This window comes from Artemia franciscana, chromosome 5, assembly GCF_032884065.1.
Source record: "Artemia franciscana chromosome 5, ASM3288406v1, whole genome shotgun sequence".
NCBI classification, from domain to species: Eukaryota; Metazoa; Arthropoda; class Branchiopoda; order Anostraca; family Artemiidae; genus Artemia; species Artemia franciscana.
In genome coordinates this window covers 5,566,432-5,579,131 of record NC_088867.1, presented here as the reverse complement: position 1 = coordinate 5,579,131, position 12,700 = coordinate 5,566,432, and the positions used below count along the sequence as shown (strand labels likewise).

Below are 12,700 nucleotides of genomic sequence, written 5' to 3'. Positions count from 1 at the left end.
TGGTCCCTTCTTCCTTTTCCTTAGTGTTTTTTTGTCACTATCCTTCTTCTTGTACAATTTTTGGGATTGCTAAAGTTAATGCACACTATTTATAGTCAAAGAGTTATTCCTTAAATTTTTATGAATCCTTTTCCGATTATTTCACGAGTACTTGTGTTTTGTTTTGTGAATAACCATGGCTTTCCTTTTTTGACGCTTCTCCCTGTGTCAGTTCTTCCTCTTTCTTCTTTTTTTCTCTTCACAATCTTTCTGTTCAATTACACTGGTCCCTCTTGGGGTCTTGTGAGGCAGCAGGCTGCTCTTTTCATAGTTTCCTTGCTATAATTTTCTTTTGTGAATTATTATTTCCTTCCTCTCCACCTCTCAGCTCCCTCTTTTCAGTCTTTTCCCGTGTTTCTTACTCCCTCTTGTGTTTTGAATCGTTTAAGTTAGTGTACATTATTTGGTGTTGAAAAATTGTCTTTTTGTTTGTTTTTATGAAGCCCTTTCCTTTCATTTTAGAGATCTTTGTATTTTTTTTTAATAGTAATGTCTTTCCTTTCCTTACACTGCTCCCTCTTTCCGTTCTTCCTCCTTCCTCTTTCTTTCTATTTACTTTCCTCTTTCCAGTCTTTCCACTAAATTGCCCCGACCCCTCTTGCGGTTTTGTTAATAGTCATGTCTTTCCTTTCCTTACACTGCTCCCTCTTTCCGTTCTTCCTCCTTCCTCTTTCTTTCTATTTACTTTACTCTTTCCAGTCTTTCTGCTCAATTGCCCCGACCGCTCTTGTGGTCTCGTGAGGTTATATTACTGTTTTTGTATTTTTCTTAAATAATTTGCCATTATTAATTATTTCGTCTTTCCTTTCAACTATTCGCCTTCTTCTTTCCTTCCCACTGTCTCTGTCTTGCTCCATCTTATATTAAGAATTATTGAAGTTAGTACATATTATTTGCTGTCCAACAATTTTTTCTTAATTTTAAAAGAATCCTTATATAATTATTTTTCGTTTAGTGAATAATCAAGTTTTTCCTTTGCTTATACTGCTCCCATTTCTAATTCTTCTCTTTGCTCCTCTTTTTCATTTCTTCTCGAAGTGCTGTGGTGTGGAAGTGGTGTCGAAGAATTGTCTTTTTGTTTGTTTTTATGAAGCCCCTTCCTTTCACTCTAGGGATTTTGTTTTGTTAGTAATCATGTCTTTCTTTTCCTTACACTGCTCCCTTTTTCCGTTCTTCCTCCTTCTTCTTTCTTTCTATTTACTTTCCTCTTTCCAGTCTTTCTGTTCAATTGCCCCGACCCCTCTTGTGGTCTTGTGAGGTGATATTATTGTTTTCGTATTTTTCTTAAATAATTTGCTATTATTAGTTATTTCGTATTGCCTTTCAACTATTCGCCTTCTTTTTTCCTTCCCACTGTCTCTTTCTTGCTCCGTCTTATATAAGGAATTATTGAAGTTAGTACATAGTATTTGCTGTCCAACAATTTTTTCTTAATTTTAAAAGAATCTTTATATAATTATTTTTCGTTTAGTGAATAATCACGTATTTCCTTTGCTTATATTGCTCCCACATCTAATTCTTCTCTTTGCTCTTCTTTTTTATTTCTTCTCGAAGTGTTGTGATGTCGAAGAATTGTCTTTTTGTTTGTTTTTATGAAGCCCTTTCTTTTCACTCTAGGGATTTTGTTTTGTTAGTAGTCCAATCTTTCCTTTCCTTACACTGCTCCCTCTTTCCGTTCTTCCTCCTTCTTCTTTCTTTCTATTTACTTTCCTCTTTCCAGTCTTTCTGTTCATTTGCCCCGACCCCTCTTATGGTCTTATGAGGTGATATTACTGTTTTCGTTTTTCCTTAAAGAATTTGCTATTATTAATTATTTCGTCTTTCCTTTCAACAATTCGCCTTCTTCTTTCCTTCCCACTATCTCTGTCTTGCTCCATCTTATATTAACAATTATTGAAGTTAGTACATATTATTTGCTGTCCAACAATTTTTCTTAATTTTATAAGAATCTTTATATAATGATTTTTCGTTTAGTGAATAATCAAGTAGTTCCTTCGCTTATACAGCTCCCATTTCTAATTCTTCTCTTTGCTCCTCTTTTTCATTTCTTCTCGAAGTGCTGTGGTCTGGAAGTGGTGTCGAAGAATTTTCTTTTTGTTTGTTTTTATGAAGCCCTTTCTTTACACTGCTCCCTCTTTCTGTTCTTCCTCCTTCTTCTTTCTTTCTATTTACTTTCCTCTTTCCAGTCTTTCTGTTCAATTGCCCCGACCCCTCTTGTGGTCTTGTGAGGTGATATTATTGTTTTCGTATTTTCCTTAAATAATTTGCTATTATTAATTATTTCGTCTTGCCTTTCAAATATTCGCCTTCTTCTTTCCTTCCCACTGTCTCTTTCTTGCTCCGTCTCATATTAAGAATTATTGAAGTTAGCACATAGAATTTGCTGTCCAACAATTTTTTCTTAATTTTAAAAGAATCTTTATAAAATTATTTTTCGTTTAGTGAATAATCGAGTATTTCCTTTGCTTATACTGCTCCAATTTCTAATTCTTCTCTTTGCTCTTTTTTTTATTTCTTCTCGAAGTGTTGTGGTGTGGAAGTGGTGTCGAAGAATTGTCTTTTTGTTTGTTTTTATGAAGCCCTTTCCTTTCACTCTAAGGATTTTGTTTTGTTAGTAGTCATATTTTTCCTTTCCTTACACTGCTCCCTCTTTCCGTTCTTCCTCCTTCTTCTTTCTTTCTATTTACTTTCCTCTTTCCAGTCTTTCTGATCAATTGCCCCGACCCCTCTTGTGGTCTTGGGAGGTGATATTACTGTTTCCGTATTTTCCTTAAATAGTTTGCTTTTATTAATTATTTCGTATTGCCTTTCAACTATTCACCTTCTTCTTTCCTTCCCACTGTCTCTTTCTTGCTCCGTCATATATTAAGAATTATTGAAGTTAGTACCTATTATTTGCTGTCCAACAATTTTTTCTTAATTTTAAAAGAATCCTTACATAATTATTTTTTGTTTAGTGAATAATCACGTATTTGTTTTGCTTATGCTGCTCTCATTTCTAATTCTGCTCTTTCCTCTTCTTGATATTAACCAAGTGACATATAGCGATCGCAAATTCTGTCGGTCTGTCTGTCTGTCTGTCGGTCTTTCTGTCCCGTATTGCTACTTTAGGCACTTCCAGGTAAGTTAGGACGATGAAATTTGGCAGGCATATCAGGGACTGGATCTGGACATTTTTCGCGATTTGAATATCTGGGGGGGGAGTGGGGGATCCGTTAATTCGGAAAAAATAGAAAAAATGAAGTTTTTTAAACTTACGAACGGGTGATGGGATCTTAATGAAATTTGATTTTTGGAAAGATATCGTGTGTCAGAGCTGTTATTCTAAACCCCGACCAGATCCGGTCATATTGGGGGGAGTTGGGGGACCTAAAATCTTGGAAAACGCTTAGAATGGAGGTATCGGGATGAAACTTGGTGGGAAAAATAAGCAGAAGTCCTAGATACGTAATTGACATAACCGGAACGGATCTTTTCTGTTTGGGGGAATTGGGGGGGGGGGGTAGTTCTGAAAATTAGAAAAAATGAGGTATTTTTAACTTACGAAGGAGTGATCTGATCTTAATGAAATTTGATGTTTGGAAGGATATTGTGTCTCAGAGCTCTTATTTTAAATCCTGACCGGATCCGGTGAAGGGGAAGTTGGGGTGACGGAACCTAAAATCTTGGAAAACGCTTAGAGTGGACCGATCGGGATGAAACTTGGTGGAAAAAATAAGCGTAAGTCCTAGATACGGGATTGACATAACCAGAACGGATCTGTTCTCTTTGGGGGAGTTGGGGGGAGGGTTAATTCAAAAAATAAAAAACGAGGTATTTTTGACTTACGAAAGAGTGATCGGATCTTAATGAAATTTGATGATTGGAAGGATATTGCATCTCAGAGCTATAATTTTAAATCCCGACCTGATCTGGTGAAGGGGAAGTTGGGGCACGGAACCTAAAATCGTGGAAAACGCTTAGAATGGAGCGATCGAGATGAAACTTGGTGGGAAAAATAAGCACAAGTCCTAGATACGGGATTGACATAACCGGAACGGATCTGCTCTCTTTGGGGGAGTTGGGGGGAGGGTTAATTCTAAAAAAATAAACAAATGAGGTATTTTTGACTTACGAAAGAGTGATCGCATCTTAACGAAGTTTCATATTTAGACGGACCTCGAAACTCTGATCTCTTATTTTGAATCCTAACCGGACCTAGTGTCATTAGGGGGGGGGGGAATTTTGGAAAACGCTTAAAGCGGAGAGGTCAGGATTAAACTTGGTGGAAAGAATAAGCACAAGTCCTAGATACAGGATTGACGTAACCGGAACGGATCTGCTCTCTTTGGTGGAGTTGGGGGAGGGGGAGTAATTCCGAAAAATTAGAAAAAATGAGGTATTTGTAATTTACGAAGGAGTAATCTGATCTTAATGAAATTTGATGTTTGGCAGGATATTGTGTCTCAGAGCTCTTATTTTAAATCCCGACCGGATCCGGTGAAGGGGAAGTTGGGGGGACGGAACCTAAAATCTTGGAAAACGCTTAGAGTGGACCGATAGGGATTAAACTTGGTGGGAAAAATAAGCATAAGTCCTATATACGGCATTGACATAACCAGAACGGATCTGCTCTCTTTGGGGGAGTTGGGGGGGGGGGGCTAATTACAAAAAAATAAAAAAAGAGGTATTTTTGACTCACGAAAGAGTGATCGGATCTTAATGAAATTTGATGTTTGGAAGGATATTGCATCTCAGAGCTCTTGTTTTAAATCCCGACCGAGTCTGGTGAAGGGGAAGCTGGGGGGACGGAACCTAAAATCGTGGAAAACGCTTAGAACAGAGCGATCGGGATGAAACTTGGTAGGAAAAATAAGTATAAGTCTTAGATACGGGATTGACATAACTGGAACGGATCTGGTTTCTTTGGGGGAGTTAGGGGGGGGGGGTTAATTCTAAAAAATAAAAAATGAAGTATTTTTGACTTACGAAAGAGTGATCGTATCTTAATGAAGTTTCATATTTAGACGGACCTCGAAACTCTGATCTCTTATTTTAAATCCTGACCGGATCTAGTGTCATTAGGGGGGGGGGGCGGAAATTTTGGAAAACGCTTAAAGCGGATAGATCAGGATGAAACTTGGTGGAAAGAACAAGCACAAGTCCTAGATACAGGATTGACATAATCGGAACGGATCTGCTCTCTTTGGTGGAGTTGGGGGAAGGGGGAGTAATTCGGAAAAATTAGAAAAAATGAGGAATTTGTAACTTACGAACGGGTAATCAGATCTTAATGCAATTTGATATCTAGAAGGATCTTATGCTTTAGAACTCTCATTTTAGATCTCGACCAGATCCGGTGACATTGAAGGGAGTTGGAGGGGGAAACCGGAATTCTTGGAATATGTCAAAATCTAGGTATCTTACGAATGGGTGATCGGATCTTAATGAAGCTTGATATATAGAAGAATCTTGTGTCTCAGATGCTATATTTTCAATTTGAATCGGATCCGGGATATAGAGGGTTGGAGGGGGGAAACTGGAAATCTCGGAAAACCCTTAGTGGAGAGATCGGGATGAAACTTGATGGAAAGAATAAGCACAAGTTATAGATGCGAGATTGACATAATTTGTTCGGATCCGTTCTCTTTGAGGGAGCTGGGGTTGTTTATTTGGAAAAATCAGAAACATTGAGGTATTTGTAACTTAAGAATGGGTGACCGGATCTTAATGAAATTTGATATTTAGAAGGAACTCATGTCTCAGAGCTCTTATTTCAAATTCTGACCAGATCTTTTGACATTGGGGGGAGTTGGAGGGGGAAACCGGAAATCTTAGAAAACGGTTATAAATGTCATAGATGCGTGATTGATGTAACCGGACTGGATCTGCTCTCTTTGGTGGAGTTAGGTGGTGGGGCTCTATGCTTTTGCGAGTTTGGTGCTTCTGGACGTGCTAGGACGATGAAAATTGTTAGGCGTGTCATGGAGCCGCACAAATTGACTTGATAAAGTCATTTTTCCTGATTCGACCATCTGGGGGGCTGAAGGGAGAGGAAAAATTAAAAAATTGGGGTATTTTTAACTTACGATCGGAGTGGGTGATCGGATCTTAATGGATTTTGATACTTAGAAGGACCCCGTGACTCAGAGCTCTTATTTTAAATCCTGACCGGCATTAAGCCTCTGATTTTCCTTTTAAGGCAACCTATTGATTCTTAGAATTTTGCTAGAGCTCATACCATATGAGCTCTTGGCTCTTCCGACCTCGTCACAAGTGCCATATGAGCTCTTAGCTCTTGTTATTTGTTTACTCAAATCTTTCCTTCCCACTACCCTGCTCTCTGTTGCTGTCATATGGGGCAACACTGCTGCTCTCTTAGTTTACGATCATAATTTAGTTTGTGAATTATTACATCTTTCCTTTCCACCTGCCTGCTTTCTTTCTCTTTTGTGTTGCCTCTTTCCTGCTCCCTCTCTTTTCAGCTGCCTCTTTCTTTCTCCCTCTCTTTTTCGATGCCTCTTTCCTGCTCCCTCTCTCTTTTCCGCTGCCTCTTTCCTGCTCTTTACCACCAGTGGTTCTTTCGATTTTTTTTTTCTTTCAGGTGTCCAAATTCTTCGTGTGACTCCAATTTTTCCTATTTACTCTTTTTATTTTTTCTTCTTTTCAATCTCGCTTTTTCACTACCCTTCTCCCTCTTGTAGTCTTGTTGGGAAACACTTCTGCTTTCTTAATTTTTTTTTCACAGTTTTCTTGTGTGAATAATGGCGTCTTTACTCTCCACTTCCCTGCTTCTTTATTCTTTTCAGTTTCCTCTTTCCTGCTCCCTGTTTTCTTTTTCCACTATTTCCTTTCTTCGACCTTGCCCCCTCTTTAATTCGGAATTTTGGAGATTAATGAGCAATGGTTTTTTCAGAAAGTAAGTTTTGTCTTCTTTCGTTTTTTTTTGTCTTTTTTGAAGTGTAATCCCGTATCGATCGAAATGTAGGGTAATTGAATATTTTTTTCTTTTTATTTTCTTTTCTTTTTTTCTTTTCTTTTCTTTTTTCGTTTTTCTCTCCTTTTTCGTATTTTTTTTTTAGTTGTACTGGGGTTGTAAGCCCAAACAAGCTTTGCTTCGTGTCATTTGCTTGTTTTGTTTATTTATATTAATAAACCCATCTCTCTCTCTCTCGTTTCAGGAGTCCGAATTCTTCATGTGATTCCTTCGCCATTTCCGTCAGTTTGGCATACTAACGCTGATGATGGGAGTGCTATACACTGGGAAACCGTGCAATCTTTAGGTCGAGTCTTTCAAGTATTTGTTGCTGAATATTTAGCACTACAGCCTGCAGATCTATCACCTTAATCTACACGTGTAGTATTTTTATTAGCACGGACTGCTCTTCTTCTTTTTTTACTTTGGTTTTATGGTTTTTTAAGTGTTTATCTAGTAGCCCGGAACCTTTTGCGTTTTTTTTTATAGTATTCTTTCTGATATTTCGCCGTATTTTTTATCGCGGACTAAATAGTAGTTTTTTACCATGGACTGCTCTTCTTTTTTTTTACTTTGGTTTTATGGTTCTTAATGTGTTTATCTAGTAGCCCGGAACCTTTTCCGATTTTTTTAAAGTATTTTTTCCGATATTTCACCGGTTTTTTGTATCGCGGACTAAATTGTAGTTTTTTAGCACGGACTACTATTCTTTTTTTTACTTTGGTTTTTCGGTTCTTAGTGTGTTTATCTAGTAGCCCGGAACTTTTTCCGAGTTTTTTATAGTATTTTTTTATCACGGACTAAATGGTAGTTTTTTTTAGCACGGACTGCTCTTCTTTTTCGAAATTTGGTTTTGGTGTGTTTACCTAATACCCCGAAAACCTTTTCCAAATTTTGGTATTTTCTGAACTTCCTGAATAATTTTAGTTCATATAATCTGAATATTGAGGGTTAAGCAACTAATAAATCAGCAAAACTTTGGGTGAAACTGCCATCTGTCATATTGAATTGAAACTATTTTTAATTCTGAGCGTTACTTCTGAATTATAATCCTGAATTATTCTTAATTTAATTCTAAATTATTTCTTAATTCCGAATTTCTGAAACTACTGAATGATGGGTAACATGTTACTTGAGTAAAATCTTGGATGGACTGGTACTTAGTATCAACTTGTGTAATGTCTCTGAAGATGAATAAAAGGTATTAAGGTTTCTGATTTTTCTGAATGATAATGATGGAAGTACTGAAATTAAATTTAGTGCAGAAAGTTTATATCCATTCATCATATAACCATTCATTAAATCGTATAGTAATCCCTTATTGTGGCAATTTTAGTGAGTAGGAAATATTTATCGTTTATTTTTGTGAAAAATTGTGTTTTTGTCTTTTTTTTTCACTTTTTGGGAAATTAAAAATTAGAAATAATTCAGCACAGATCTTAGAATCAGTGAAATAAGCACAGAGTGAGGAACGACTTTCGCCAATGGACGGCTCATTAATATACCTAAATCATAACTACCTTATACATCTAATTAATATAATTAATATTTTAACTTGTAATTGAAATTTACTTTGGTCATATATAAGACATAGGAAACAATATAACTATTGTAATGTAATTGTAATTTAATTTAGAACATTACAAGACAGTTTTTCTTCTTTAAACAAAAAATTTCATAAAAATTCAGCCAAATTTGATTGTGTTTTTATATTTTCGTTTCCAACGTCACTGTCTTTTTCTTATAAAACTTTTTCTTGAAAATAATTCAAGTGTGAAATTATGACTAATCGATTTAAATAATTATGTTTATGTTGCATTTTGTTGCTTCGTTATTTGTTATTTACGCGTATTTACCGGATTACCCTATTACGTGTGAGGGGAAAAGAACGTCTTTTATTTTCCTGTCTAACGTTACTGCCGTACTCTCAAAAACACCTTCTTATGAATAAACGATGAAAAAGAGAAAAGCGGTAAAATAGTTTTCAATCATTTGCTCTAATCTAATTTGTCCCCTAATCTGTAGTATGATACCACGAGCTATCCCCAAATCCAAGAATTCTAGGTCCGATTCGAATCGATTGAACTGTTTTTTGGGACAGTTCAGGTCTCTGTCTTGTTTCTAATCATGTGATAATAATTTAGCTATGAATTTTTCGCGCACTCTAAATTGCGACTTGTGAATATGCGCACTCTCAGCTCCGACTGCCAAATTTTCTTCTAATCCGCATTGATTGCTCTTATCTTATTTATCCCCTAATCTGCAGTATAATACCACCAGCTATCCCCGAATCCAAGAATTCTAGGTCCATTTCGGATCGATTGAACTGCTCTTGGGAGAGTTCAGGTCTGTGTCATGTTTCTAATCGTGTAATAGCAATTTAGCTATCAATTTTACGCGCACTCTAAAACATGTTTACATCGTTAGTTGGATTTAACTATTCCCTTAAATGGAGGGAGATATCTTCAGATATCTCTCAAACTCTAAGTTTACAGTTGAGCGCACTAAGTCTTGATCTTTCACAATGTTTGCATTGGTTTTTGATGGGGAAGGCCGGTCGAAAGGGGGTCATCTTCCACCAAGTCGTTGCTATCTTTGAAGCTGTTAAACTACATAATAAATGCAAGGGTTTGACCCGGTCTGAAGCTTGTTCCCAAAAGCTTTTTGAAGAGTTAGTAAATATCCAAAGAGGATTTCCCAGTTTTAAAACCAAATGCCACATACATGCTTTGTACCAGTTTTTCATCTAATTTGCACAGTTAATAGTTTGCTAAGGAACATACAAACGCCGTATTCAACAGCTTGCCACGCTGCATTGAAAAAAAGTATATGGTTGCTTTATTGACGTTTAAGGATGCATAAAGTCATCATTTTCATGCTAAAGGGCAATTATATCTTCCCCTCCAGAGCAGCTGTGCCATCTGTCTTAAAACTTTTTAATTACATATTTTGTTTGATATTTTCTATTATGCCTTTAGACAGGAGGAGGAAGGTCCTTTGGGTCTGAGATTGGTGTAAAGGACCGTCCCCTTGAAGCAATCAACATCGTTAGCTTAAAAGAACCCCCTGAAATACTAAGATTCTGATCCCTTGAAACTGTGTATACCTCTGTATCCTTCTATTTTTTAAGAACTTATTCCTTGTTTAAGTCTTGATTTCGGAGGCACGTTTTAATCCATATATTTTATTTCTCCTTCTTTTTTATAGTTTTTCTATTTATGCTTTCTATTATCTTTTTCTTTTGTTTTCAATGGTTTTTATTTTTCTATAAAAAAAATTATTACCGGAAATTTATTAAAACAAAATAACTTGAAATAGATAACAAACAAAATACTATTTTGCTGCTACAAAGTAACAACCAATCTTTTCCTAGAGACCTGATCAGGTGTTTTTTAGGGTTTAATCTCAGATGTATTGCATTTTTATTTTTCTAATTTTCCGGTGCTCCCTTTTGTTTTCCTTCTGAAAAATGTATCCACTTATTTTGATTCTTTTTTCATATGTAAGACTTATTCACTTTTAAAGACTCGTGTGTAAGACTGATTCAGCTGTTAGAGTTAATCTTAAGAGAATTTTATTTTAATGGTTCCTTTTCTTTAAAATTTGGCTTTTACTATGGCTCCTTATAGACATATTTGAAGCATTATAGTTTCAGCTTATAACATTATTTTTTTAACTCATGTAGCTTATACTTTTTTCTTATTTACGTCAGTTCAATTATAACTTTTTCTAATGGATTTGTTTTGGTTTATTTTTTCGTAGAAATAGAAAGTCCCTCCTTGCTCCCTCTAGTTAGTCCTTCAGTTTTATTGTTTTAACTTTGTATTTGTATCTTAATTATTACCGTATTTTATAATCTTCTGTATTTTTTTTTTTTTATTCTTTCATGTTCGTTTTGCAGTGCACTTATTCTAACTTTTTTTTGTTTCAAACTTTTATGTCGTCATTTCAGACGAATTTTATTCTTTCTTTTTTTTTATTCTTTATTATCTTATTATTCTTTTATTATTTTCATTCTTTACTTCGCCATATTTGTGAACTTTTTTTTTCTAGGCTCATCATAATGACTATCGCGTAAAAAAATAATTGAAAAATAGTTGAACTGTAAAAGCACGAGAGATCTTAAACTGATTTAATACTTTGAACTAACGGATAAATTTGAATATAATGAAAAAAAATCAAATACATATTACACGCTGCTCCGATGTTTTCTATTCCTCTATTAAAATATAAAATTTCTAATTGTTTGAACTTTGAGTAGCACACGCAGATCTGTTGAACTAGGTCGGTTTGGTGCTGCAGTGAGTTGTTAGTAGTAGGTGTAGTAATTTCTTCCGTTTTTTCTTCATTAGTTTTTATTTTTAACGGTATTACTCATAATTAAATATTAAATTTCTTGTTATTCTACTCTTTTTCTTTCTTTACTTTTTTTGGACAGAATGTTTCTGTATTTCATTTTTTTTTTCTTGTTACAACCCTTTTTTCTTGGTTTGAGTTTTCCTGCTGCATAACCATCTAACGGATCCTTTGAGATCATTATATTTTGCTTCGAGATTCAATTTTCATTAATCCTTTGGAACTATTTCTATGAGTTCTTTATTTTATTTTGTAGTTCTGTTCTCTTTCTGGTCCTGTTTATGCGCTATTGAATAAGACTTTGGTGTTGTTTTTATTTTCTTTGATTGTATTTTATTTCTAACGGTTGCGGTAATTATGAATATTAATTATGCTATTGTTCGACTCTTTTACTTTCTTTATTCTTTTTTTGTCGCACAAAATATTTCTCTCTTTCTTTTTTTAAAGTTTCTTTCCGTTGCTTTTTTTATCTTTGTTTTTAGCTCTTCCGCTACAAAACAGGTTTAATGGGACCTTTATAATAATTTTATTTTGCTTTGAGATTCAATTTTCATTAATTCCTATGCAGCAATTTCTATGAGTCCTATATTTTATTTTATAGTTTGTTACTTTTTCTCTTTCTGGTTCTGTTCATGCTCTATTAAATAAGACTTGGGTCTTATTTTTTAATTTCTTTGTTTTTCTTTTGGTTGTGGTAATTACGAATGCTTATATATGCACAGATATTTATCATTACATATTTTATTTGGTTGAGTTTATATCGTTTTCATCACTGAATAAATTTAGTATAATTCCAATTTACTATGAAATTGCGTTTTATTTTGATTAGGCGTTTCAGAGACGAAATTAACCAAGTCCACAAACGAAACAGCAGAGAAACTTTGAAAAGAAGTGACAGGAAAAGGACGGCCAAAGAAGGTAAATTTGTGTTATATTTGCAAAAACTAAAGGCCCGACTGTAATACGACCCAAAATAAGATGTTGATAGAGAAAGGCCCAAATAGCAATGGAAAAGGTGGGAAGTACCTGACAGGAAAAGGATGGCATAAAAAGGTAAATTCGTGTTATATTTGCAAGGACTAAAGACCCGACTGTAATACGACCCAAAATAAGATGTTGATAGAGAAAGGACCAAATAGCAATGGAAAAGCCGAAAAAAAAGATGAAAAGAACCTGACAGGAAAAGGATGGCCAAAGAAGGTAAGCTCGTCTTATATTTGCAAGGACCAAAGGCCCGATTGTAATACGACCCAAAATAAGATGTTGATAGAGAAATTACAACGAAAAGTCGAAGAAGGTGAGATCACGTTGTATCTGCAAGGGCAGAAGGCCCAATCGAGGTATATTATT

General features: G+C 35.2%; 1 protein-coding gene across 2 annotated transcripts in view; it reads left to right on the top strand.

Moving 5' to 3' along the window:
- LOC136026921 (glutaminyl-peptide cyclotransferase-like) overlaps window positions 1-12,147 on the top strand; it is a 105,114-nt gene extending 92,967 nt beyond the window's left edge. For both annotated transcript variants that reach the window (XM_065703755.1, XM_065703756.1), the window contains exon 7: window positions 7,200-12,147. In XM_065703755.1, the coding sequence (XP_065559827.1) occupies window positions 7,200-7,366 (167 nt within the window). In that variant the 3' untranslated portion in view covers window positions 7,367-12,147. The remainder of the gene's footprint in view (window positions 1-7,199) is intronic.
- The last annotated feature ends 553 nt before the right edge of the window (window positions 12,148-12,700 follow it).